Source organism: Eretmochelys imbricata, chromosome 22 (genome assembly GCF_965152235.1).
Source record: "Eretmochelys imbricata isolate rEreImb1 chromosome 22, rEreImb1.hap1, whole genome shotgun sequence".
Taxonomy (NCBI): domain Eukaryota; kingdom Metazoa; phylum Chordata; order Testudines; family Cheloniidae; genus Eretmochelys; species Eretmochelys imbricata.
Genome location: NC_135593.1, coordinates 4995311 through 5021624, shown reverse-complemented (window position 1 = coordinate 5021624; position 26314 = coordinate 4995311). Strand labels below are relative to the sequence as shown.

General features: G+C 54.1%; 2 protein-coding genes across 5 annotated transcripts; one reads left to right on the top strand and one right to left on the bottom strand.

The window, feature by feature from the left end:
- Positions 1 to 2572: 2572 nt before the first annotated feature.
- On the bottom strand, positions 2573 to 12820 carry TIRAP (TIR domain containing adaptor protein). 3 transcript variants are annotated; one of them, XM_077839794.1, is made up of 4 exons: positions 8474 to 8553; positions 6316 to 6366; positions 4476 to 5066; positions 2573 to 4060 (listed from the first exon to the last, which is right to left on the bottom strand). In XM_077839794.1, exons 2-4 carry the CDS (start codon positions 6320 to 6322, stop codon positions 4017 to 4019), a joined length of 642 nt encoding a protein of 213 aa, XP_077695920.1. In that variant the 5' UTR covers positions 6323 to 6366; positions 8474 to 8553; the 3' UTR covers positions 2573 to 4016. The 3 variants fall into 3 exon arrangements, with proteins under 3 accessions (XP_077695920.1, XP_077695918.1, XP_077695919.1); XM_077839792.1 differs by lacking the exon at positions 8474 to 8553 and adding an exon at positions 12763 to 12820 and having other exon boundaries at positions 3270 to 4060; XM_077839793.1 differs by lacking the exon at positions 8474 to 8553 and adding an exon at positions 10810 to 10894 and having other exon boundaries at positions 3275 to 4060.
- LOC144278474 (cryptochrome-1-like) lies at positions 11283 to 24947 on the top strand. 2 transcript variants are annotated; one of them, XM_077839791.1, is made up of 11 exons: positions 11283 to 11363; positions 14101 to 14392; positions 15820 to 16014; positions 16154 to 16272; positions 17388 to 17542; positions 18052 to 18192; positions 18906 to 19073; positions 19884 to 20024; positions 21057 to 21208; positions 23102 to 23331; positions 24452 to 24947. In XM_077839791.1, exons 2-11 carry the CDS (start codon positions 14178 to 14180, stop codon positions 24526 to 24528), a joined length of 1593 nt encoding a protein of 530 aa, XP_077695917.1. In that variant the 5' UTR covers positions 11283 to 11363; positions 14101 to 14177; the 3' UTR covers positions 24529 to 24947. The 2 variants fall into 2 exon arrangements, with proteins under 2 accessions (XP_077695917.1, XP_077695916.1); XM_077839790.1 differs by lacking the exon at positions 11283 to 11363 and adding an exon at positions 13010 to 13499 and having other exon boundaries at positions 14118 to 14392.
- The last annotated feature ends 1367 nt before the right edge of the window (positions 24948 to 26314 follow it).

Below are 26314 nucleotides of genomic sequence, written 5' to 3'. Positions count from 1 at the left end.
GGGAAAGGACTGTCCTCTAAACCCCGCTCCGCTGCAGAGTGCGCCCCCTGCTGGGCTGGGGCTGCTACTGGCGGGAACCACTGGGAAAATGGGGCGGGGGGGGTGGACGATTCCATTCACTGGAAGAGGTAACGATCAGGACAGCGTGGAGGGGCAGGTGGCTGCGCAGGGCAGGAGGCCAAGCTCCCCCCGCCCGTGCGTGGCCTGCAGGGGCCACGGCCACAGGGCCCACAAGCCCAGCCTAGGGTGGCCAGACAGCAGGCGTGGGGGGTAGTAGGCGCCTGTTTAAGCCAAAGCCCCAAATCTCGGGACTGTCCCTATAAAATCAGGACATCTGGCCACCCTGGCCGAGCCCCACCCTCGGGTGCATGAGGCCACCGCCCTGCCCGGGTTTTGTGTGCGGAGCACGTCCCAGAAACACGCCGTCACCCACAAACCCAGCTGCACTTCTGGCCGTTCCTCTTGTTCCGTCCATATCTCCCCCCCAGCCAGGGGTTCGCTCCAGCCAGCGAACAAGTGTGTTCCTTCCAATCTGCCGGTTTTTCGTGGCAAATGCGCACACGCGTGAGACTTCAGTACACACGGGGACACTTCCGCGTTCCAGAGGCCCGGCGAAGCAGTGGACGCTGTAAAGCAAACTATTAAGTGCTGGTTGGATTAAAAACCTGGCTGGATGTCACCAAGGCCCAAAGATGAGGGTCCCGGTCTGAAGCAACCCCCCCTGGAAAGTCTCACTCTCTGGCCTCGAATCTCACTCTGGGGGCTGTAAATCTCACTCTTACGGACGGCCCACCCTTGGAATCTCTGGGCATGTTTGGTCACAGAAGATAAGGGCAGCCCAAGTAAGGTGGCAATTAATATGCCCGGTTTCCTCCATCTGAACATAAGAACGGCCATACTGGGTCAGACCAAAGGTCCATTTAGCCCAGGATCCCGTCTTCCCACAGTGGCCAGTGCCAGGTGCCCCAGAGGGAATGAACAGAACAGGAAATCACCAAGTGATCCATCCCCTGTTGCTCATTCCCAGCTTCCGGCAAACAGAGGCTAGGGACACCATCCCCGCCCACCCTGGCTAATGATGGACCTATCCCCCATGAATAGATCTAGTTTTTTTATCTGTCCTATATCCAGTACGGCCAACCCTTGTCACTGTAGCACAAATCTCCCAATATTCAGTGTTAAGTCCCACCTGTTGGAGCTGGGTTATTACTTGAGAATCTCAGCTTCCATCTTGAAAAATAAGGTACATTTCTAGCTCATGGTTACAGAGAAAAGCTTGAAAAATTGCATCAACCTTAAGAGGCTTAAGCAAAAGAACCCCACATTGGTTGTTTTTAAAAATCTTACGATTTTTGATATAGTCTCATGACTTTGGGGGGCCTGACTCATGAGTTTTGAACGCTTGGGTTTGGTTATGCTGTATTTTTCTTACCTCCCATATCACTTAGCAAGCTAACCCACTCGTTTTGGTTATGCTTTACTTCGGGTTACACCAGATTTGTGCTTCTATACAAGCACTTCACACACATGGATACCACGGCCGAGGATAGAGAAGGCTACTTGCATAGGGTTACCATCCCTCCTGGTTTGGCCAGGAATATCCTGGAATCAGGCTTGATCTCCCGGAGGCTACTGAAGCCAGTCCAGCGGCACATTGGTGCTAAGGCAGGCCTGGGAGGCGTGGGAAGGGGGGTCTCTGCGCAATGCCTACACCCTGCGGGCCATCTCTGCAGCTCCCATTGGCCGGGAATGGGGAACTGTGGCAATGGGAGCTGCAGGGGCAATGCCTACAGGCATGGGCATTGCGCACAGCCGCCTGGCCGCCCCTGAGCCTAGGAGCTGCTGCCCGACATGCCGGCCGCTTCCGGGAGCCAGCTGAGGTAAGCGCCGCCCGGCCAGAGCCTAGATCCTGAACCCCCTCCCTCACCTAAACCCCTGCTCCATCCCTGAGACCCCTCCTGCACCCAAAGTCCCTCCCAGAGCCTGCGCCCCGAAGCACCTCCTGCACCCCAACCCCCTGCCCGAGACTCGGCCAGGAGCCCCCTCCTGCTCTCCAAACCCCTCGGCCCCACCCCCCAGCCCAGAGCCTGCACCCCCTCCCACACCCCAGCCCCCTGCCCCAGCCCAGTGAAAGTGAGTGAGGGTAAGAGAGAGCGAGCAATGGAGGTAGGGGGGCTGAAGTGAGCGGGAGAGTGGAGCCTCGGAGAAGGGGCAGGGCAAGAGCGTGGCCTTGGGAAGGGGTGGGACAAGGCAAGGGTATTTGGGTTTGTGCAATTAGACAGTTGACAACCCTATACTTGGACTTTCCAACTATTGCTGAACATCTTCCACTTCCAGTGACTGTGGAGGGACCAGTTACATGTCTATAGTTAAGGTTGAGCTGTGCACTTGAAACAGAGGTTTAACCTCTTCGAGATGGTGACAAATACTGCGTAGCTCCAAAAGCACTCTTGAAGTTCAGAATGAATGTTCGTGAAAATCTGTTAATTATTTTAGGAGTCAGTTTTTTAAAAAATGGGGTCTGTAAAAAAGAAAGCAAGCACCCAGTGCCAGAGTCTTTTATTCCCTGGATCTTAACAGAGTAACATGGACTCTTCAGACTTTCCTAGGCTACAACTCAGCCAGCAAAAAAAACAAGGACCACGCTACGAGGTTTGATTCTGCATCTCTGCTAGGAAAACCGCCAAGTTTAGGTTGGGGTTAACTAGAGTATTAGCTAAGCCTAAACTAAAAACTCAACTACTTTTCCTAAACAATCCCCAACTCCTCTCCCAAGGCGGAGTCCTTCCTAGTCTGAGCTGGCGGGGCGGGGTGTGTGTGTGTGTAGAGGAGGGGCAGGTGGAAAGTAGAGAGGAAGAACAAGAAAAACAGCTTACAACCTGGGCACTGCATAAACAGTTCAGTGAGCTGTCAGTTTAGGCGCTTTCACCAGCATTAGATCCACCCGTTTTAAAAAAAAAAAAAAAGCGAGAGAGGAGATTTGATAAAAATAACACTTTTCTGCATTCATTTGTACACACGTTTAAATTACAATTGTAAAAATCAAGACTAAAACTGACATTACGCTCAAAATACCAAAGATGAGCCTATGTGTAGCTCCTCTTTATATGAGTGTTACAGCTCCAAAAGGGGAAAACTTCATGTCAGTTTATACTCCTTGACATAGGTGTTGAGTTTTCTTTTTCCCCCCGGGGGTGCTCCACTGTCCCGCCCCAAGGCCCTGCCCTTCCCCAAGGCCCTGCCCTTGCTCCGCGTCTTCCTGCCTTGCTCCGCCCCTCCCTGAGGCCCCACCCACCTGCTGCTCTCCCCTCTCCCCCCAGCGCCTCCCCCAGCTGATCGGCAGCTGCCACCCAAACAGCTGTGGAAAATATATATTGGAGTTGGCACCTATCCTCCTTGGGGCTTGGAGGAATTTAACATAGGCAAGAGTGTGTATTGTACCAGCTCCAAACTGGCTTTTGGAAGGTCATTAGAGATTTAGCTGCCTATACGCTTCCTGAAAGGACGGACCCTAAACTAGACTTCCTACTCCCCAAATGAGAAGAGGGTAAACTCCATTTAGCTGTGTTTACCCTTGACTACTTGGAGTCACCAACGCTCAAGCTCCAGATTCCTGCCAAGTCCCCCGCACTGTACAGTACAACATGGAACAAGCCTCATGCTTCTTCCAAGTGTTCAGCACCAGACACCACGTGTAAGCCTCGCTCTCCATTGGTGCTAGATGTTTTGCTTGTCCTCTCAGCGGTGCCGGCTATTAGTGTTCGTGGTGCGGAGCAGCCTGACGCGAGAGAAATGCTTCTGTTCAGAAACCCTCGTGAGAGTCAGTCCCATTTGTAATTCTGTAGGTGTTTTGTGCATTGGGGACCTTGGCCGTAGACCGCCTGGAATCTGCTCTCCACTGAGATCAAATGAGGCAGCTCCAGAGACTTTGGAAACAGCACTGTGGATTCTCGTTCCATTTCCCTTCGGCCGGGATCTGCTTTCTCGATGTGCTCCCTTCCCCTACAGGACTCCCGTCACTCTATTCTGCTCATGGTGCTTTGACAGAGCTCCTGCAGGTCTGAGGGACGCAAGGCAGAAACCAGGGTCACTAAGGGATATCAGCTGGACTGATGTTCCAGCATTGTCACACTGCAATGTATCTGTACCTCTCCTCCCAGAGAGAGATCCTACACTGTACCCCACTCCAATGGGATACAAATGCCCCAGCCCCTTCTCTTTAGATCTTCCCTTGCAGTTTCACAGAGACACAGGATTCTCTATTCCCATCCCAGAAGGTTGTACAGTGTCTGTGGGCTGTCAGACAGCTGCTGTGTTCCACCCCATGGCTGGTGAGAAGCCCAGAAGGTGCAACAGAAATGCAGGGTATGATCGAAGGGTCACTCCAGGTTGTTTAGCTTAGCCTGTGCAGAGTGAACAGCCAACACCCTATACGGGCCCATTATGAAGCCGACTGCCCCCTATGGTTTACTTACAGCGCAGGATCGTGTCTTTAATCTGCCTGAAGCCATTCTCCTTGCGCGTCACATCGATGTAATAGAGGCACCTCAGCTCCCGGGGGTAGTCTCTCCGGTCAATGCCCTTCAGCACGGGGATGGTGCGCCCATTGGCCATCGGCGCCTCTGCCAACGCCTGATGCATCTGGTACCTGCACCAGGGATCCTCGAGGAAGCTGGGGGTTATTAGCAGGACCCAGCAGTGGCTGTTCTGGACAGCGTCGCAGAGCTCCGTCGTGATAGCACTCCCCGGCATGGCGTCCCGCAGCTGCAGGAAGCAGCGGATGCCCTCGGGCTGGCTCTCCAGATAGGAGACCATCTCCTCGACAAACTCAAAGTCCCCGTTGCTGTGGCAGATACACACATCATAGCTCTTGGCCCAGCGGGCACTCCCTGAGCTGCTGATGCTCACCTGGGAGGCAGGAGACCGGCTGGCCACTGAACTGCTGGTGGAAGAGCTGGTGACAACTGCCGAGGAGGAGGAGGAGGAAGGTGACTGTTTGGTGTTCAAGCTGCTTTCTGCGGAGCTGGAGCTTTGCTTGGGTTTCTGCAGGAGCCGCCTGACCCAGCCTGTGGAGTTTAAGAGACCAGAGTAAGATTCACTGAAGGCTGAAATGCCTCCTGGGCCTATTCACAGCCCTTCCCCATGCACCACAAGGAGCATTTCCGGACATTGAACCTCCTGCTTTCTTATTATGGGGCCCTCTGGGAGCTGAGTCGCAGAGACCAGTGTCAGCCCTGCCCCAGGACCTGGGCAGACTGGTCTGGTGCTAAGATGGAGCAGCCAGGTCTAGTCCAACAGTGTCTCGAGAGAGAGGCCACTCCGTATAGCTCCAGGCATGGAAGGGCACAGGGAGATTCGGATCTGAGTGGCTGGGCTGTAATCAAAAGCCAATTAAACAAATTCTGGCCTTCAAGGAGGTTTTAACTGGAGCCACTGGGCATCAGGTCTAAAATACCCTCTGGAGCCTCAGGATAGGGTCCTGGCTTGGATCACTCTGCCCTTCTTCCTGCAGAGGAAGGGCTGTGGATGGGGTGGAAGATTTGGGATTTTGTTCTGACCCCAACTCTAGGAGGTGGGACTCTCCTGACTCAGCTGGAGGCTTAGGTCACCTGGGTGATCTAAATGCACTGTGGAGCCCCATCTGAGAGGGGAAACTGAGGCAGTGGTTGGCCCAAGAACCTCTGCTACACTTCCCCTCTTAGTGGTCTACTTTCTAAAGTAAACAATCCCATCTTTTCTCCTAGGGAAAATTCTCATGGCCTTGATCATTCTTGTTGCCCTTCTCAAAAGCCTCGCTAACTCCCATCGTCCTCCTAGAGACAGGGTAGCTGTACTGCACACACTATTCCAGAGAGGACTACACAGTTGATTTACATCTGTTACTAATGATAGGTTTCTGTGTTCTCCATCTCATTCCTTCTGCAGCCCACCATCTTACTTGCTAGGTTGGAAGGGGGTTGGACCTCAGCTGCACACTGAGCTGAGATCTCCACTGAGGCTGTCCGCAGCAATGGCCAAGTCCCTGCCCTGAGCCGATATGGTTCATTTAGAATCTTACAAGGTGTGTGAGAGTTGAAACGGACGAGGGGTGGTTCGTGATTCGCTTATGTCCCTTCTCAGCTATGAGAGCAAAGCACTTTATAGAGCTGGGTACGTTATCCCTGGTCCACAGAATGGGGAAAACGCACCAGAGTAAAACCGACTCTCCCAGGCTCATAGCAAGTCAGGGGCAGAGCAGGGATAGACGCTCTGCCTCCTGTTCCCAGCCCCTCACTCAATCAGATCATGCTGTCAACGTGCTCCTTGTTTACTCACCAGCCATATCGGGATAACAGTCAGATGAGAAGTGCCCACATGAATCTTGGCCTGTAACAGGGAAAGGACAACTGGTCAGCAGGTATTAAATGCTGGTATTAAATTCAGCATATTATGTATTTGTAGGCCCATAGCATTTAGGAGTCCCAGTCAAAGACCAGGACCCATTGTGCTATGCGCTGTACAATTCCAGAATAAAAAGATCATGTTTGCTTCTTTACCACTGCACCCCGTGCCCCCAACTCCTGGGGGAAGAACAATCAGCGTATTCCACATGCAGACTCCATTAGCAAGCGCTGCATAAGAGATCACTCATTGCCATGGGTGTCTGGTCTGGGGTAGGCAGGGCACGTCACTCTCCCAGGCCATCTAGCCTGCACTAAATCCATTTACTAAAAAGCTATCCTGCCCACCAACAGATATCACACCCTTCCATCACAAATCACCAAGGGTTGTTGCTAAGGATATTGGCTGTAGCATGGCAGGGGAACAGATACTCCAAAGAACCAGCACCAGACTGATTTCAGAGTAACAGCCGTGTTAGTCTGTATTCACAAAAAGAAAAGGAGGACTTGTGGCACCTTAGAGACTAACCAATTTATTTGAGCATAAGCTTTCGTGAGCTACAGCCCACTTCATTGTATGCATACTGTGGAAAATACAGAAGATGTTTGTTTTTATACACACAAATCATGAAAAAATGGGTGTTTATTGCTACAGAAGGTTTTCTCTCCCCCCACCCCACTCTCCTGCTGGTAATAGCTTATCTAAAGTGATCACTCTCCTTACAATGTGTATGATAATCAAGGTGGGCCATTTCCAGCACAAATCCAGGATTTAACAAGAATTATAACATTCATAAACCAGTCGGAGAACACTTCAATCTCTCTGGTCACGCGATTATAGACATGAAAGTTGCGATATTACAACAGAAAAACTTCAAATCCAGACTCCAGCGAGAGACTGCTGAATTGGAATTCATTTGCAAATTGGATACAATTAACTTAGGCTTGAATAGAGACTGGGAGTGGCTAAGTCATTATGCAAGGTAACCTATTTCCCCTTGTATTCCTAAACCCCCCCCCTTAGACATTCTTGTTAAACCCTGGATTTGTGCTGGAAATGGCCCACCTTGATTATCATACACATTGTAAGGAGAGTGATCACTTTACATAAGCTATTACCAGCAGGAGAGTGGGGTGGGGGGAGAGAAAACCTTTTGTAGTGATAAACACCCATTTTTTCATGATTTGTGTGTATAAAAACAAACATCTTCTGTATTTTCCACAGTATGTATCCGATGAAGTGAGCTGTAGCTCACGAAAGCTTATGCTCAAATAAATTGGTTAGTCTCTAAGGTGCCACAGTACTCCTTTTCTTTTTGCAAGCACCAGACGGGATACTTTGGGTTCTCTTGTGTTGCAAGAACAGGAGCCAGAGTACGTTTGGATCCTTATTGTTGAATATGCAGTTTCTTTAAAATAAGGAAAAGAGGGAAAGGCTGTTTTTCGCTCAAGCTTTGCTTAGACAAGCACAGTGTTTAGAAGACCTCAGCATATGGAAATACCCCCAAAGATGCCAGGACCCTTCCACCCAAATAGGAATCCTTGGGAGCCTGAGCAGAGCACCCTCTTTGCAGAGTGGACACTTGATCCCCCGGGCTTAAGTCCACCCTCCCGGGATGCAACCAGGCAGGCTCTGGCCTTGTAACAACTGTTCAGTCCCGCCCAGGAGCACAACTCAAACAGTGGGGTGGTCCCACCTACATGCAGGCTTTCTGCAGCCTGGTTTGTCTATTGGGCTCATAGCTCAGCCTCCACCTGGCTCTGGGTGTCCCTTAGGAACAGGGGAGGCAGGCAGGCTCTGTTTCAGCTCCAGTCTTTGTGGCGCTCTCTGTGGCATCTGCATTGTCCAAGTCCCTGAACTGCCAAGAGTACTACTGGGGGAATTCTGCGCCATTGCGCATGCGCAGAATTTATGTCCCCTGCAGATTTCATTGCTTCTTCACAGAAAAATGACTTTCTGACGGGGAAGCCACAAGAGCGGTCAAGCGACCCTCCCAAGCAGTATGTTTCAGGTGCCCAGGGCAGCTGGCAGAGAAGTAAATCACTGTGGGGCAGGGGGCAGGATTGGGGAAGACCCGGCTGGTGGCTCCTACCCTGTGCCTGGCTCAGCTGCGAGTCCCAGCTGGGCTGGTGAGGATGGGACTTCCTCTTCCCCTGCACAGCATCCAGGGTGGGTCAGACCCACCCCCAGATTTCTCTCCCAGCTGCAGGAATCTCTGCAAAGTTCTCCCCCCGCTTTCTGCACCCATCGCTCCTCAGCTGCAGGGAGAGGGATCCCTGTACAGGGAGCTGCTCCCTTATCCCCCCAACCCCTGTGCATCCAGCTCCCCCACACACTCAGACCCTCCCCCGCTAGACCCCACTCTCCCTGCACCTGGACTACCCCAATGAGCCACCCACACCTGGATCCTCACCCCACTGAACTCCAACCAGCTTCATCTGGATTCCTGCCCCACTCCCACAGCATCTGGACTCCCCCACTGAGCATCCACACCAACCCCCGCTGCTGAACCCCAACCACCTTCACCTGGACCCCCTGCAGAGTCCCATTACCGTTGCACCCAGAACCCCTCACTAAGCCCCTGTGCATCCCAGATCCCCCCCCACACCCAGATCCCCCACTGAGCTGCCCGCACCCAGATTGCCCCACAAAGAATCCTCTCAACCCACACCTGGATCCCTGACACACTAAGCCCCTTCACATTTGGCTCCTGCCTCGCTGAGCCTGCCTGCCCACACCCGGTGCACCTCGCATGGATGGGCAGAGAAGGGTAACACCAATGATTACGGATATGGAACAGCTTGCATCTGAGGAAAGATTAAAAAGATGGGGGTGGTTCAGTTTAGAAAAGAGACGACCGAGGGGGATATAATAGGGGTTTACAAACTCACAACTGGTGTGGAGAAAGCGAATAGGGAAGCATTATTTACCCCTTCATATAAACACACAAACTAGGGGTCACCGAATGAAATGAATAGACAGCAGATTTAAAAACAAACAAGAGGAAGTACTTCTTCACCCAAGGCACAGTCAACCTGGGGAACTCATTGCCAGGGGATGTTGCAAAGGCCAAAAGTAGAACTAGGTTCAAAAAAGAATTCGCTACATTCCTGGAGGATAGTTCCATCAATGGCTATTAGCCAAGATGGTCAGGGACGCAACCCCATGCTTTGGGTGTGCCTAAACCTCTGACTGTCAGAAGCTGGAACTGGACAGCAGGGGATGGATCACTGGATAATTGCCCTGTTCTGTTCATTCCCTCTGAAGCATCTGGCAACAGCCACTGTCAGAAGACTGGATACTGGGCTAGACCCAGTATGGCCATTCTTATGTTCTTAAAAACACACACATGATATTTCCAGGAACACAGTACAATTATTTCTGGAAAGCTGATCTCAGGGTCTCCCTCCTGGGTTACAACAAAATTTAACTAAGAACACAAATTAAAAGAATCAGCAATCCCTGTCCTGCTCTCTCTAGCAAAAGATGATCTTAACACAAGATGGGAGGGAGAGAGAATGGGGGAGCACCTGCTCTTTTAATTTTAATTTAGCTGCGTGCATGATTTCCTAGGTTAAAAAAACAGCTGTGTGTAATTATTTATTCATCTGGGGGTAGCCCCAAGAGCACCAGCCACACTATGTTCAGCACCATGCAAATGAGTAAGAAAAAGATGTCCCTGCCCAGAAGACCTTACAGTCTAAGTATGAGAAGAGAAGATGGTTGCAACAAACAGATGGGGAATGCAAAGGGGCAGTGAGACTATATACTAGGAGTGCCCTATCCAGCCCTTCCCTAGCACATGATTTGCATCCTTCTGGGGTTGGTTGTTTCAGAATCTTGTCTGAAAATAATGACACCGCTGAGGCTGGGGCCAAAAATTGGATTTTTTAAAAATTTGTATTTCTTTGCCAAATTGTCATTTGTTTTTGTCCCCCTAAAACAAATGCTTCAAATATGATAAAAATTTCCCCTTGCTCACCTTTTCCCTCCCCCAGGACCCTACCATGTCAAACTAATGGATGCAGCCTGAGCAATAATGAACCAGTGTGTAGCTCCAGAACCCACAACTCTACAACACGCAGCCGATGTCTGCCGCCTTAGTGCTCCTGAGTGACCCTCCAATAGCAGAGGAGCGAGCACTGTCCCAGCCTTCGTGTTACTCTAACAAGCCAACGCTTAGTAATAACTAAATGCACAAGTGACCTTACAAAAATTAAGTAGCGTGTGCAGCCTTAGGGCTCGCAGATTATAACCATCTGCTATACACAGCAGCGAAGGACCTCTGTGCTGCGGGAAGGGAGTTATACACTTAAATTAGCACCAGTGCATCCCATCTTCTCTGCATCTGTCCCCCAGAGCGGGAGCTCCTTGGGGCAGGGGCTTTTTATGTTTGTCTCATAAGAGGCTGAGCATGTTGGGCCTTACCTCATAATTCCTAACAACAGTCATGTGATGGGAGGTTTGGAAGGGGAAGCTGCATGGAGACCTCTCTATGGGCACAGCTCAGGCTCCACAAGTCGGGAAGGGGCTAGGCCAGAGGGGTGGCAAGGCTCAGTGGTATTGTCTTCATTCAGCCAGGCGGAGATTCCCCATCATAAGTCAGTGCAAAGAGCACAATGTTACACGGCGTCCTCCCTCTGCTCAGCCACCCCTGGCCTGGGGCAGCTCCTGGCAGTGATCACAAGTGAGGCCATCTGTTGGAGATGGGAGCTGTGCAGAGCCACGGGCCTTCAGTGAAATGGTCCTGCCCTCATGGAAGCCCTTTAGCTCTTGGAACATCACTGAGTCTGGAGGCATCATTCCATCGGGGCAGGGTGCAAGCCCAGCGCCCTCCACCCAGGCCCACCAGCTGACCCAGAGGAAGTGGGTCGTGATGGAGCCATCACACCAGGCCAGCAGGGTTGCAGCACTTTTTAAAGCCCTCTAAGCCCTTTCCAAGGAAAGCCTCCAACCAGTGACCTGGATGTCAAGCTATCCTGGTAAGTCTGCAGAGAGCCTGAAGTGAGAGATCAGAGTGGAAGGGGCTCTTCCATTAATCTCACTGCCTGATAACCCTGAAACCTAACAATGTCTTGTAAGTGGCAACATTAACTGTTTCACTGTAGCAGAAATATCCAGCAGCTTGGGGATAGCGCCAGTGTTCCCTCTAAATTTTTACATCCATGTGTGGGGTTCGGAGTGTGGGAGGGGGCTCAGGGCTGGGGCAGAGGGTTGGGTGCGGGGGTGTGTGTGAGCTCTGGGGTTGGGCCAGGGATGAGGCGGTTGGGGTGCAGGCTGCCCTGGGGCTGTGGTGGGGAGAGAGGACTCCCCCTAGCCCTCTCTCGCTGCAGCAGCTCAGCACCTGGGGAGGCATCTCTCCCTGGCAGCTCTGGCGGGCCTGTGCTGGGCTGAGGGAGGGGCTCCTCTCCCCTGGCCACGGCCGCTCCCCACTGTGGCAGAGCACCACTCCCCCGGCCGCAGCAGGTCCGCGCTTGGGCCGGCGGGGACGGGCGCCTCTCCCCTGGCTGCAGCCCTGAGCCCCTGCGCGGGGCTTAATAGGCAGGTAGGCAGCCACGCAGCTTAGAGGGAACTTAGAATAGCAAGTGGAGTTTTGTAGAGCTCCCCTAGGCTTTTTTCCTACATCCCATGGATTTCCCTCTCCACAAAACGGACTCACAGCCAGCCCCTGGCAACGCTCTGGGTCTGCACCCCCTAGGGTTGCCAACCCTCCCAGTTTCGCTGGGAGTCTCCCGAATCAGCCTCTATCTCCCAGAGGCTACTGCAGCCAGACCGAGAGATTTTAGGCTGCTAAAAGCCGAGTGGTGCAGTAGGGCTAAGGCAGGCTCCCTGCCTGGCCTGGCCCCGCGCTGCTCCCGGAAGTGGCCAGCACACTCCTGTATCCCCTGGAGAGGGGCAAGGGGTCTCCGCGCGCGGCCCCTGCCCTGAGCACCGGCTCCGCAGCTCCCATTGGCCGGGAATTGTGGCCAACAGGAGGTGCAGGGGCAGTGCCTGCATTTCCGGCCCCCCTCTGGAGCCCTCACCCTCTCCCACAGCCCAGCCCCCTGCACCAGTGCGGTGAAACTGAGCCAGGGCAGGGAGAGCCGGGGGGGGCGGGGGGGGTGGCATGAGCGGGGGCGGGGCCTCGGAGGGGGCGGGGCCAGGGTGTTGCTGTGGTTGGCACCAGCCGCCCTCCCGCAGCCTGCCACGCTCAAAAAGGGATCTGAAGAAGTTAAAAAGAAAAAGGGAACAAACCCGGCTGCCAGGCACACGCCTGCCCCGCTCCGGCCGCAGCTTCCTGCCCCGGCGGGGGCGCCCCGCTCCCTGGGAGGCCGGGAGCCGCTGCGCGCCTTGGCTGCCCGGGGCGGAGCGCCGGCGGGGAGGCTGCAGGCGGCTACTCACCCAGCCCCGCGCGTCCGGCCGGGCTCTGGGGGCGCGGGGCCCGCGCGCTCCTCCCGCCGCTCCGGGGCCCGCCTCCCCGCTGCAGCCACGGGCCGGGGAAGTCGGCGGCCGCCCCTGGCCCTGCGAGGAAACGCCTCCTCCGGCGGGGCACCCGCGCCAGGGTGCAGCCCCAGGGCGGGGCTCCCGAGCTCGGCACGTGGGCTGGGGCTCGCTGCGGGCACCGCTTTCCCCGGGCCGCGGGCTGCCAGGGAAGCGGCTTGCAGGACGGGGCGGCCGGGCGCTGCGGACAGGCCCTGGCCAAAGCTCGCCAAGAGCAAGGGAGAGAGCGCAGCGGCGGGACCCGTCCCCGGTGCCTCTCCCCGCCCGCTCTACGTGGGCCCCGCAAGCCCCGCCGTCCTGCCCCTAGCACTGCGCGGGGAGGGGAGCCCAGCTGCGCCGTCAGCTAGACCCCGCCCGGGGCCCATGGGCTCTCCCCCGGCCCGGCCCTGCCCTGGCCACCGGATCAGAGCTACGGACCCGCCCAAAGGGGCCCCAGCTCCCGCTGCTCCTCCCCGGGCGGGTTCGGTGGCTTGAAGTCCCCCTGGTTGGGTGCCTGCGAGGCCCGCGCCCCTTGACTGACAGCGGCTTGTTTCGTAACCTCGCTTCCAGCCCTGGAAGCCGAGCGTTACCCAGCCAGGCTGCTGGGGGATGCCGGGGAAGGAGCCGCTTGCTGGGCCCCCGCAAGGAGGAGCACCCAGGTGAGAAGGAAGCGGAGATGGGCCTATGCGGCCACTGCAGAGTCCGCCTCTGCAAAGCTGTCAGGGCAATAGCTGGAAAGAAAGTGCGCATGTTTAATAGTGAGGGTAATTAACCACTGGAACAATGTAGCCAGGGCTGGGGTGGATTCTCCCTCGCTGGCTGCTTTCCTCAAAGATCTGCTGTGGTCCAAACAGGAACTGAGTCCGGGAACGTCCTGTGGCCTTTGGTATGCAGCTCAGAGGAGGTGATGGGCAGAGTCCCTCCTGGCCTTAGAATATGTAGGGTGACCAGATGTCCTGATTTTATAGGGACAGTCCTGGTTTTTTGGGTCTTTTTCTCACACAGGCACCTATTTCCCCCCCCCCCGTTCTGATTTTTGACACTTGCTATCTAGTCAGCCGAAGAATATATTCAATCTGTGTGGCTGGACTGAGCCCTGAGTGCGTCAGCCCGGATCCTCCAAGGTTTCCAGGTGCCCACCTCCCACTGATTTCCCAGATCCCAAGATATTTAGGCACCTAACTCATTGCTTTCAGTGCTGTTTGGCTCGGGGAGTGGGGGAGGGGAGTCACGTGCCTGTTCTCAAGGTGATTTCCTTAGTTTTCCTTTGCCCTCAGGGGACCCGACACTGAGAGGAAGGAGAAGCAAGGCACTGACCAGGGAGCCGAACCCTCAGGATGAAGCACATCTCGATCCACTGGTTCCGTAAGGGTCTTCGCCTTCACGATAACCCGGCCCTGCTGGCAGCGATGACAGACTGCCACAAGCTGTATCCCATCTTCATCCTCGACCCCTGGTTCCCAAAGAACATGCGGGTCAGCGTCAACCGCTGGAGGTTTCTGGTTGAGTCGCTGAGAGATCTGGACGAGAGCCTCCAGAAACTGAACTCGAGGCAAGTCCAGTCCAGGCAGATACTCGGCACTAGTGTAGGGAGGGCTAATACAGTTAGAGTGCTGGGGTTGTCTCTGGTACCTGGAAAAACAAAGGGCCTGATTCTGTTAACCCTCCCCACATGGGACCTGCATCGCGTTCGCTGGGAGCTGTGTACATACAGGGCTTGCAGGGTGGGCCCAGTAGATGCCAGAATTCTGCTTCCTTGGGTCCCTCTGGTCCCAGTTGTCTGGAGCTCCCTGTCCAAGAGAATACGGTGCCAATGAGCTGCAGATTCACAGTGCAAAGTGCTGGCAGGTTCTGTGCCTGGAGAACTGCCTTCCTCTGAATATTTCAATCTAAGTCAAACAAATGTATTTTCTCCTCCTCCCCCCGCAGTTCAGAACTGTTACTTTTTAATGATATAATGCTTCCATCTGCTAGATGAATGAGCCATACAGGGGTAGCTGCTTCCCTCCCCCCCACAAATACGCAGGGCCTGGTTCTCTGTAGCTCTGCACCCTGTGACATCGTGACGCCAGTGCACGGCTGCCATTCGGACTTCGTCGTGTGCGACGCGCACTTCGCCCAGGTGTGAGTGCCGGTGCCGGGCGATGCAGAAATGGGCTCCCAGTGCACATCCCTCTATGCGGTTCCAAAGCAGGATCAGGAGCAGCCCCAGAAGGTCAGGGAGCTGCTTGAGCTTAACTGAATGGGGATTGTGTGGCCCTTTCTAAAGGGCACTTTGTTATGAGAGCAAGCGCAGCGAAGGCAGGCTACAGGGCTGGAGTAGCCAGCAGCAGAAAGGCTTTTACTGAGGGGATGATGGGGATGAATTTGTCTGGGGAGGGGGAGGTTCCTCACAATCCTCTGCATCTCCAGCTGCCTAATAGAGATGAAGCGTGCAGCATGCATGAGAGGTCTTAGACATGAGCTACTTTGCCAAAGGGGTGGAAGCTGGGTTCCTAAGTATCCTCATTACCAGGATCCCAAGTGGGACCGCTGTCTTCCCCAGCTATGTGGTCTGCATTTCCCTTCCCACCCTGGGATGAGCCAACTGCTGCTTACAAGCAGTGTCCCACCTGTGGAGGGATAGGAGTTCCAAGGGACCTGGTATGGAGAGATCTCATGCACTGTGTTCCCTGCTGTCAGAAGTAGAATTCAGAGCGACACTCTAAGCCTGAGGAACCCAACAGTTCCTGAGGGATCCACCCCACAGGCCATAAAATGGATTAGGTTGTAGCTGCCCTGACTTTTGACATGGAGGTGTGACCCATGGAGACAAGTTCCAACATGCCATGCTTGCAAGTGGCCTAGGATGAATGTATGTATAGACTAGAGTTCCCACCACACAGTGCTCTCTCTTGAGCCCAGCCACCAAGCCTGGACTCCTGGGCCTTGCTGTTTACCTCGCCGCTGGCTGACTAGGTTTTGGTGACATCTCCGCAGGCTGTTTGTGGTGCGTGGCCGCCCCACAGAGATATTCCCGGTCCTCTTTAAAGAGTGGAAGGTGACACGGCTGACGTTCGAGACAGACACGGAGCCCTACTCCAGGCAGCGCGATAGCGAGGTGGTGAGGCTGGCGGCTGAACATGGCGTTCAGGTTATTCAGAAAGTGTCCAACACCTTGTATGACACCGACAGGTGGGTCCCAGGAGTGGGGTCCTCACGTGGCTTGCTCATTGCTGGGCATTAAAGCCCCTGGAGTCCCAGCAAAAGAGGGTGCCAGTGTCTTCTGCTGTGTGGGCTCTACCCGGTGATAGGTCCCTTTGATTATTCACAGAGTAATTGCTGAGAACAATGGCAAGGTGCCTCTGACCTATGTGCGCCTGCAGACGCTCCTGGCAGCGCTGGGACCACCGAAGCGGCCCGTGCCAGCTCCCACTCTGGAAAACCTGAAGGGTGAGTGGGACAAAGGGTTTGGTAATATTTTAATGATTCGTATATGTCCCCAAGTTTCCTTCCTTACAGGTGTGTGTCACCTCACTATGTGGGTGGAACAAACAGGGTCGTTAAGGAATTGGTTGAAACCGACCCAGATCAAGAGAGGGTCCCGAGTGACAACAGGAAGTTCCATCGACACGCAGCAGTGGGACGCTCTGGCAAGCGGGGCGGGGTGAACGCAGCGTGGCCCTGCCTGGAGACAAAGGGCTGAGCTCTGCCTGGGTGGGAATGGAGGGTGGGCTTCTGAAGAAACTGGCTGCTCTCCCCCGGCTGGGACCGGACAAGGGAGAGAGACTGGGACGGAGATGGAGTCCGACCCGGCATGGCTGGCATTTGCACTGGCTTGGCCAGGCTGGCCTATGGCTTAACTCTGCCTCTCTGGGCTAACATAAGGCCTTCCAGCTTCCATAGCCAGGTGACTCATACATGGCTCCCTTGTTTGGAAAAGGCTGTGTGGGTTGTTGCAAATACCCAGTGAGAGCACTGCGCCTTGACAGGCCCAGTACAAGCCTCTGCAAGAGTCTGGGTTGGCTGGATTCGCTGCAGGGAGCCTCCGAAAGAGACAGGGCTTGTTGGTGCCTGAAGGCCCAGTCTCAGAGTCCTGGAAGCCGGGGATTGCCTCTGTGGAACTGTGTGGGTTCTTGGGGCTGGGAACACTAAAGGGATTGATAACAGGCTGGGTATAGACCAGATTCTGTGGACAGTGAGTATGGGACAAGTCTTTGTCAATGTGGTGGTTCTCTGCCAGGGGGACATGTCCCAGCACTCGGACTGCAAGCTTCTGTGGTTGGTATTCTGGGCTTCCCCTGCTGTGTTCCAAAAATCCCCATGCAGCTTCCATGGGACATGGGATTCTTCTTCTCCTAGGCTCTGGTGTAGTGGTGTTATGAGGCTGTAAAGCAGTTGCCATGTTCCATTCCAGAGGTGGCTGCATTTCAGTGCTGGGTGCAGCGATCCCTGTTTAGTTCTATAAAGCACTTTGAGATTCTTTACAACTAAAGAGGTTGGACAAACGTACAATATATTTTAGTGTTGATGGTGCACGGAAGTACTGACTGTGCCTATTACCGCAGATTGCTGTACCCCCTGCAAAGACAACCACGATGCAGAGTATGGGATCCCTACGCTGGAGGAGCTGGGTCAAGACCCTGAGCAAGCAGGTCCTCGCCTCTACCCAGGAGGAGAGTCTGAGGCACTTTGCAGGCTTGACTTGCATATGAACAGAACGGTAGGGTAGTTAACATTGATCCCCTCTCCCGCTCTGAGGCCTGGGGCAGGCACTAAGCCCTTGAGCTTTCAAGCAAACAGCGTAAGAGAAACATCTCAGGTTGATTCCCTGCAACGTTGTGCTGAGCCCACATGGGCTTTGGCAGGAGTGTCCTGGAGAGATCCAGGACCGTGGCTATAGGTACAGCGTTGCCAGCTGCTCCATTAAAGACCCCAAGCCTAATGCATTGTTGCCTTGCACCTGCGATCACTTACCCCTGTGCTAAGTGACTGCAAAGCGGGTGGAAAACGCTAATTAGAATGACAGTACATGGAACTACTCCGCTCTCTGTTTTATTATGGTACCAGGCTCATAGGTGCTGGAACTAGGGGTGCTGCTGCATATCCTGGCTTGAAGTGGTTTCCATCATATATAGTTTGGCCATCCTCTTCCCTTGGGCAGGGAGTCCTCTGTGCTTTTCCCTGTCTGGCTTTGGGCACCTCTCATCTGCTTCTCTTGTCCTTTTTCAGGCCTGGGTGTGTAATTTCCAGAAGCCCCAGACTGAGCCCAACTCCCTGAGCCCTAGCACCACCGTCCTGAGTCCTTACATCAAGTTTGGATGCTTGTCAGTGCGAACCTTCTGGTGGAGGTTGGCTGAAATCTACCAGGGGGTAAGTTTTGCTTGGCAGCTCTTTTATCAGGCAGCTGCCTGCCAGCACGTGTGTTAGGCCTAAAGGAGCACTGTGGAGGTTAGAGTTCTCTGCCCTGCAAGGGCTGCTGGCTCATACCGATGTGGGACATTTGGAATAAGATCTATTGCTCTGTGTAGGCAAATAACCTTCCTGGCATGGTCAGTGAGGATGCTGCCTCTGAGCCAATGGGAACGGGGCATGAACGGCAGCAGAACCCCTTAGCAGGAGGAGGATGGGTGGGCTGGTTGATGCAGTTGGTTAGACTTAGACCTTAACTTCTTGGGTTTAAACCCTAGAATCACAAAGGAAAATCTGTCTCATGGCTCGTCCTAGGCTTAGTTTGTCCATAAAACCAAGGGATTTTAGGGTTTGGCTCTATCCTAGCCTCTGAATAAGAAAGCCCAGGCCTAGAAGAGCAGAGGCTGATGTGGATCAGGAGTGAGGTACCTTGGCAGAGCTGCATGCGTGGTGGAAGCTTTTACAACGCCTCCGTGGATTATGCCCAGCTCTAGCCAGTACTATTAATCCCTCATTTTCCAGAGGTCTTAAACTCCAGTCAGTGTTTGGGTATATGAATGCCTGGGAAACCAACAGCAGTAATCCCTGATAAGGAACCACCATTGGATCCCTTCTCCGGGACTCTCCTCGCTTACGTGCCAGAGACAAGAATGACGTCTGCCCTCTTTTGACAGAGGAAACACTCCAGCCCGCCCGTGTCTTTGCACGGGCAGCTCCTGTGGAGGGAGTTCTTCTATACGGCAGGAGCTGGGATCCCCAACTTCAACAAGATGGAAGGCAACCCCATCTGTGTGCAGGTGGACTGGGATGACAATCCAGAGCACCTCAGAGCCTGGAGTGAGGTACCTATTTCTGGCAATATGGGCCAATGACAATGATGTCCCAGTGACAAGAGCCTTGTAGCAAGGTGGTCTGCCAGGGCCGGGGGAGAGAGTTCGATTATTGGACCCAGCTAGGAAGGGGTCAGGTGATCCTTGCAAAGGGCCGAGAGAGGTCAGTTGGAGGGAGGGTTTAATCTGAATTAACAAACTGCGCCCCTAAGGGAAGGGCCTGGTGAGTCCGCCCTGGCTTCAGGGAGCCCAGCCAGCAGCCCTACCGCCTGATCTTCCTTCTAGTGCACTCCTGGCAGGGCCGTCCCTCTGCCTCCCAGCACCAGTGGGGCTATTCCCACCACTGAGCGTTGGGAACCGAGTGCTGACACCAAGGGGATTAGCGGTCGTGCTGGCTAGAGGGAACGCACTTAGAGACGGCCTGGCTGTCAGGCCCGAGTACATCCTGGTGTAACTCTAAGTGGAGTTCCACCAGGGATTAATTTGACCCATACTTGCCTCAAAGGGAGAACTGCTCAATACAGGGACGAGGTAGGGACGATGCGAGGAACAGACACTCGGCAGACAATAGGCCTGGTCACCAGATACCGCAGACAGGTGTGGGCAGCCAAGGCTAGAACCTTGGTCTTTCAGCTTCAAAATACAGTAACTGCCGCTCGAGGTATCAGAGATCTCCCTTGACTGGTGGCAGTAATTGGTCTCTTAGCTCTATGGGTCCGGCCACCAGCCCCACACCTCACTAGTGAAGCCAGGAGTGTACCGTGCACATGGCTGCCTGGGTTAGCTTGCTGGAGGTTTAAACTGAAGCTCTTTCCTTGGCAGGGCCGGACGGGCTACCCCTTCATAGATGCCATCATGACCCAGCTGCGCACTGAAGGCTGGATCCATCACCTGGCCCGGCACGCTGTGGCCTGCTTCCTGACTCGAGGAGACCTGTGGATATCCTGGGAGCAAGGGCAAAAGGTCAGGCATGTCGCAAGGGCTCTGCTGAAATGGTAGGGGCCTCCAGGACCTTCACTGTTGACAAAGAAGCTGACGGGCTGGCTGAGGGCCACACCATTGCCCTGCAGACGTGGAGAGCCTGGAGTCCATCCCAGAACTCTCCACCATGCCTGCCAATGAGCAAACGGCGGGAGGGAGGCGGAGATTGCATCACGGCCAATGGCCGCGAGGAGCAAGGCTGGCCTTATCACCCCCCATGCTGCTTGGAGCCACAGGGAACGAGGCTGGGAGTTTCCTCCCTACTCCAGTCCAGCTGCCTGAGCCGGAGGGAGCTCACTGACCCATCTCCGCCTCTGGCAGCCACTGCCAGAGGGGAGATCAGGCTTGCCCTTGGGCTGCTGGACAAGACCTCCAGGGACGTGGGACCTCCGGGCTGTCATTCATGGTGCTGGGCTCTACAGCTGGCCGGGTGGGAATAGAGACTAGAGGGCGGCCAGAGACTCCTGCAGCCTCTTACCCAGTGAGAAACCAAACCCGTTCCGATGAATTAGGGAGCGTCTGAGGCTCTTCCCTGCCTGCGGCTCTGGGCCCAGTGCCACACAGCTAAGCCAGGCTGGGGAAGGGAGGTGTGAATAGCCACGGGGATAGCGCAAACCTGTTCCAATGGCCCCTTCTCCTTGGCTGCTCTGACAGCCCTTCCCTAATCACAGTTATATGGCACCAACCACAGAGGGATTTAGTGCCCCCTACAGGCGCTGTCTTTACCCTCCACTTCTGGTGCCGATTCTTTCAGAAGGCCAGTGGGGTTCCTGGCTGGGCACCCTGCCCACCCAGGTTGCGTGAGGGTGAGGGGGGAAGGTAGGAGGGGAATGGAGTCCACATGCCACCTGGCGGGACTCCCCGGGGACCGGCTGCCTGATGAGCAGCTGTCACCCCTCCTCAGTGCCATGGGTCAGGAGCCCAAGCTGAAAGTTTTGGAGGTTCCCGGGGCAGGGGGGACGGGGTTATGCATGATCTTTCCCTTCCACAAAGCATCCACTCCTCCCACCCCAGGTCTTTGAGGAGTTGCTGCTGGATGCTGACTGGTCCCTGAACGCTGGCAACTGGCAGTGGCTGTCGGCGAGCGCCTTCTTCCACCAGTTCTTCCGTGTCTACTCGCCTGTCGCCTTCGGCAAGAAGACGGACAAGGGCGGAGAGTATATCAAGTAGGTGCAAGGCAAAGTCCAGCAGAGCCATGGCGGAGCCCAGCCTCTTCCTGGACCATGCGGGCGTCTGCTACAGCCCAGCGAGCGCCGCAGTCCGGGTGTGGCTCTGGCATGGCATCGCAGAGGGGACACTGCGCAGGTGGGGGTGGGTTGGGGGTTTCCGTCTTTCTGTCTCCACCCAGAAGACTGGTGGTGGCAGTGAATCGTTCTAGCTCTAGGCTGACAGCAACTGGACGTAACCCCCATGTTGGGTGGTCTGTGAGGACAGGAATCATAGAATATCAGGGTTGGAAGGGACCTCAGGTCATCTAGTCCAACCCCCTGCTCAAAGCAGGGCCAATCCCCAATTAAATCATCCTAGCCAGGGCTTTGTCAAGCCTGACCTTAAAAACTTCTAAGGAAGGAGATTCTATCACCTCCCTAGGTAACGCATTCCAGTGTTTCACCACCCTCCTAGTGAAAAAGTTTTTCCTAATATCCAACCTAAACCTCCCCCACTGCAACTTGAGACCATTACTCCTTGTCCTGTCCTCTTCTACCACTGAGAATAGTCTAGAACCATCCTCTCTGGAACCACCTCTCAGGTAGTTGAAAGCAGCTATCAAATCCCCCCTCATTCTTCTCTTCTGCAGGCTAAACAATCCCAGTTCCCTCAGCCTCTCCTCATAAATCATGTGTTCCAGACCCCTAATCATTTTTGTTGCCCTTCGCTGGACTCTCTCCAATTTCTCCACATCCTTCTTGTAGTGTGGGGCCCAAAACTGGACACAGTACTCCAGGTGAGGCCTCACCAATGTCAAATAGAGGGGAACGATCACGTCCCTCGATCTGCTCGCTATGCCCCTACTTATACATCTCAAAATGCCACTGGCCGCCTTGGCAACAAGGGCACACTGCTGACTCATATCCAGCTTCTTGTCCACTGTCACCCCTCGGTCCTTTTCCGCAGAACTGCTGCCTAGCCATTCGGTCCCTAGTCTGTAGCGGTGCATTGGGTTCTTCCTTTCTAAGTGCAGGACCCTGCACTTATCCTTATTGAACCTCATCAGATTTCTTTTGGCCCAATCCTCCAATTTGTCTAGGTCCCTCTGTATCCTATCCCTGCCCTCCAGCGTATCTAACACTCCTAGTTTAGTATCATCCGCAAATTTGCTGAGGGTGCAATCCACACCATCCTCCAGATCATTTATGAAGATATTGAACAAAACCGGCCCCAGGACTGACCCCTGGGGCACTCCACTTGACACCGGCTGCCAACTAGACATGGAGCCATTGATCACTACCCGTTGAGCCCGACAATCTAGCCAACTTTCTACCCACCTTTATAGTGCATTCATCCAGCCCATACTTCTTTAACTTGCTGACAAGAATAGTGTGGGAGACAGTGTCAAAAGCTTTGCTAAAGTCAAGAAACAATACATCCACTGCTTTCCCTTCATCCACAGAACCAGTAATCTCATCATAGAAGGCGATTAGATTAGTCAGGCATGACCTTCCCTTGGTGAATTCATGCTGACTGTTCCTGATCACTTTCCTCTCATGTAAGTGCTTCAGGATTGATTCCTTGAGGACCTGCTCCATGATTTTTCCGGGGACTGAGGTGAGGCTGACTGGCCTGGAAGTTGGGAGCTCTTGTCCCATTCCCAGGTGGGAAGGTCAGATCGTTACCCCCACCCCCGGTTGGCAGCTTCAGTGGACAGGCTAGGAAGTGAGTGGGCCAAAGATCCTGTACCCTGCTCTAGCCCCCCTCAGCCCGGCTGGCTAAGACATACTGGTGAAGGCAATTGGCCCTGAGGGACCTGGGGCTCGGCACTGAATTCCCACCTCGGCTCATTTCTTGTGGGGCTGACTGACCCACCCTGCCTGTTCCTTTGGGACCTGACCCTCCTGCAGGAAGTACCTTCCTTGCCTCCAGAAGTTCCCCGCTGAGTACATCTACGAGCCGTGGAAGGCACCGCGAAGCGTGCAGGAGCAGGCGGGCTGTGTGATTGGCCAAGATTACCCCAAGCCCATCGTGGTGCACGAGGTGGTGAGCAAGAGGAACGTGGAGCGGATGAAGGCAGCCTACACCCGGCGATCGGCCAGCACCACGGCCCAGCTGGAGGGAGGGGGTGGCAAGAAAGGTAACTACCCCCCTTACCCGGAGCTGCTCTGTGGCTTGGCTCTCTTGGGCTGGGATTTGAAGTGCAAAGTACTGGCTGGGAGGAACGGGAGGAGACAATCCTGAGCAGCCCTCCCTTGGGGAGGCATCATGGCTAGTGGCTATGGCTGGAACTCCGGACACCTATGTTCTAGTCCAGGGGTGAGCAAACTATGGCCTGCGGGACCAGATCCGGCCCCTCAGGGCTTTGGATCCGGCCCATGGGATTGCCACCCCCTTGATGCCACAGGCCCCGCACCACTCCGGGAAGCGGCCAGCACCATGTCCCTGCCGCCCCTAGGGGAGCGGGGGGGATGGAGGGACAGGGCAGAGGGCTCCCTGTGCTGCTCTTGCCTGTGGGTACCTCCCCTGAAGTTCCTAGTGGGGAACTGCAGCCAACAGGAGCTTCAGGGGAGGTACCCACAGGCAAGAGCAGCATGCAGAGCTCTCTGCCCCCTCTCCCCCAGGGGCTGCAGGGACATGGTGCTGGAGCAGCATAGGGCCAGGGCAGGCAGGCAGGGAGTGCCCGGTGCATGCCGCTGCCACCCCGGAGCCACTCCAGGTAAGCGGTGGTGGGCCAGAGCCCGAACTCCTCTGCATTCTGCCCCCCCCCATACACCCCTCCTCTGCCCCAACCCCTTGCCCTGAGCCCCTTCCTGCTCACCGCACCCCCCTCCCGCATCCTAACCCCCTGTCCTGGCCCAGCATGCAGTTTCCCCACCCAGATGTGGCCCTCGGGCCAGAAAGTTTGCCCACCCCTGTTCTGGTCCCAGCTCAGCCACTAAGCTGCTGGGTGACCTTGGGATGTCACATGACCTCCCCGTGCTTGTTTCCCCATATATAAAATGGTGATAACACTACCAATCTCTTTGTAAGGCACTTTCAGACCTACGGATGAGAGATGCTATACGAGAGCTAATGTGTTGTTTATTATTACTGCTGTATGGCTCTCCCTGCCATCTGAGACATGCCAAACTCTCCTGAGTCTGCCAGCTTGCCAGCAGCCACAGACCTTAGGGCTGTACTGCAGTGTCTGAGCTGGAAAGACAGGACAGTCCTGCCTTCTTCAGCCTAATAACCTGGCTGCTTGTTTCTCCCCTTAGGTGCCAGAAGGAAGACACCTGCTGGTCCCTCTGTGGCCGAACTGCTGACAAAGAAACCAAAGACTAAAAGCAGCTGAATTCCTGTGGATCTTGACAATGGGCCAGCCTCTTCTGTGCCGCAGGGGGAGAACCCCACCCTGGAGCCAGGCAGCACAAGAGCCCATTCACATCCCATTTGGGCTTTATGAAGAGAGGCTCTGGGGTCTGTTCCAATCCCTTGGCTGACAGCTAGGGGCCCAGGCCTTCCGAGTCCAGGGAAAGCTATAGGGGGGTTTTAGCACCGCCTCTCTTATTGGCTCAGGAAACTTTTTCATGCTGTACCCTTTCGTTCAGCCCCTTAAGCCTGTTCAGCGAACTGTCCTTTGGTGCGGGTGCTTTTGATGCTGCTTGCAGGCCAGAAGCTGAGTTCCTCTTTTGGAAAGAACAGGAGGACTTGTGGCATCTTAGAGACTAACCAATTTATTTGAGCATAAGCTTTCATGAGCTACAGCTCACTTCATCGGAAGCTCACGAAAGCTTAGGCTCAAATAAACTGGTTAGTCTCTAAGGTGCCACAAGTCCTCCTGTTCTTTTTGCGAATTCAGACTAACACGGCTGTTACTCTGAAACCTGTCTCTTGGAAAGGTCATTGCCATGGAGTGGATCAGTTTGTCTGAATGCCTTATGGTGAATCTACCCTACAGCACCCGGGGAGGTAGATGTATCGCCACCCCCATTTTACACATAAGTGAACTGAGAAACAGAGATTACTGGGCAGATTTCCAGTGGGAGCTCCTGGATCCCTTAAAAATCTAGCCATAATTGACTTGTTCAGATCACTTAAGGAGGCAGAGCTGGGAACTGAACCCACATCTTGCGCTACATTCCAGTGCCTTCCGCACGAGGTCCCCTTCCCAGGTTACTGCCCTGTGCTTTCTTTATCTGGGTTGTTGCAGACATTTAGCTGAAGGGTACACTTTAAACTTACCTCTCAGGAAAACAATTTGTGCAGCCACTGACTCCTCTGGCCTGGGAAACACCCCAGACTTCTGCATCCAAAGAAGCCAAAAGCACAGCAGACTTTCAGGGAGTGGAAGTTTGTGTTTTGTTTTGTTTTGTTTTTTAAAAAGGGCATGTTAATAACCTGCTGGGGTGCCGAATGCCCCAGCCAGCTTGGCTGGGAATTGGTACTGAACTCCCTGTTTTAAGCTTTACTGCCTCCTTTGGCAGCCAGCAGCTTAGGAGACCAAAGTGAGGGATGCTGGACATGGATGTTGCCTTTTGCCCATCTTTGTACTGAGCGTTAAATGCTGGATGCTTATTACCACGTCCTTGGGACCTGTACACCCCCTTTTGTGGTGTGTCCAACCAAGACATAATTTCATTATCCCTTGGCTACGGTCTGCTGCGATATTAAAGATATCCTTGGAAGTGCTAAGTGGAGTTACAGGAGCTAAAGTGTGGGGCAAAGCTCATCTTGATGTCCCAAAGACAGGAAAGTAACTGAAATACTCTGAGGGACAACCCATCTTAAATTCTCACTTACTCAGCGACAATCTACACTCATTGCTATATTTGCTTTCTGCAAGCTACTCTTAGTATAACCTTTTATGAGCGAGGTATCCAAATATTGGATGCTAATATCTAAATTATACGGTTACATTTATTTACTAAAATTTGGGATATTGCACATTATGTACTGGATGTATTTTCTGACTTTTAAATCAAACTTTGTACTTGTGGCTAATTTTAAGCTTTACACCCCGCTATGTAGACACTCTTTCCTTAACCTGTGTATTAGATGATTAACATTAGCTTTAATCAAATTTTAAATCTGCTCTTTCATTTACATTTTCTGTAGGCTTTGCTTCTGTTGTGGGGGAG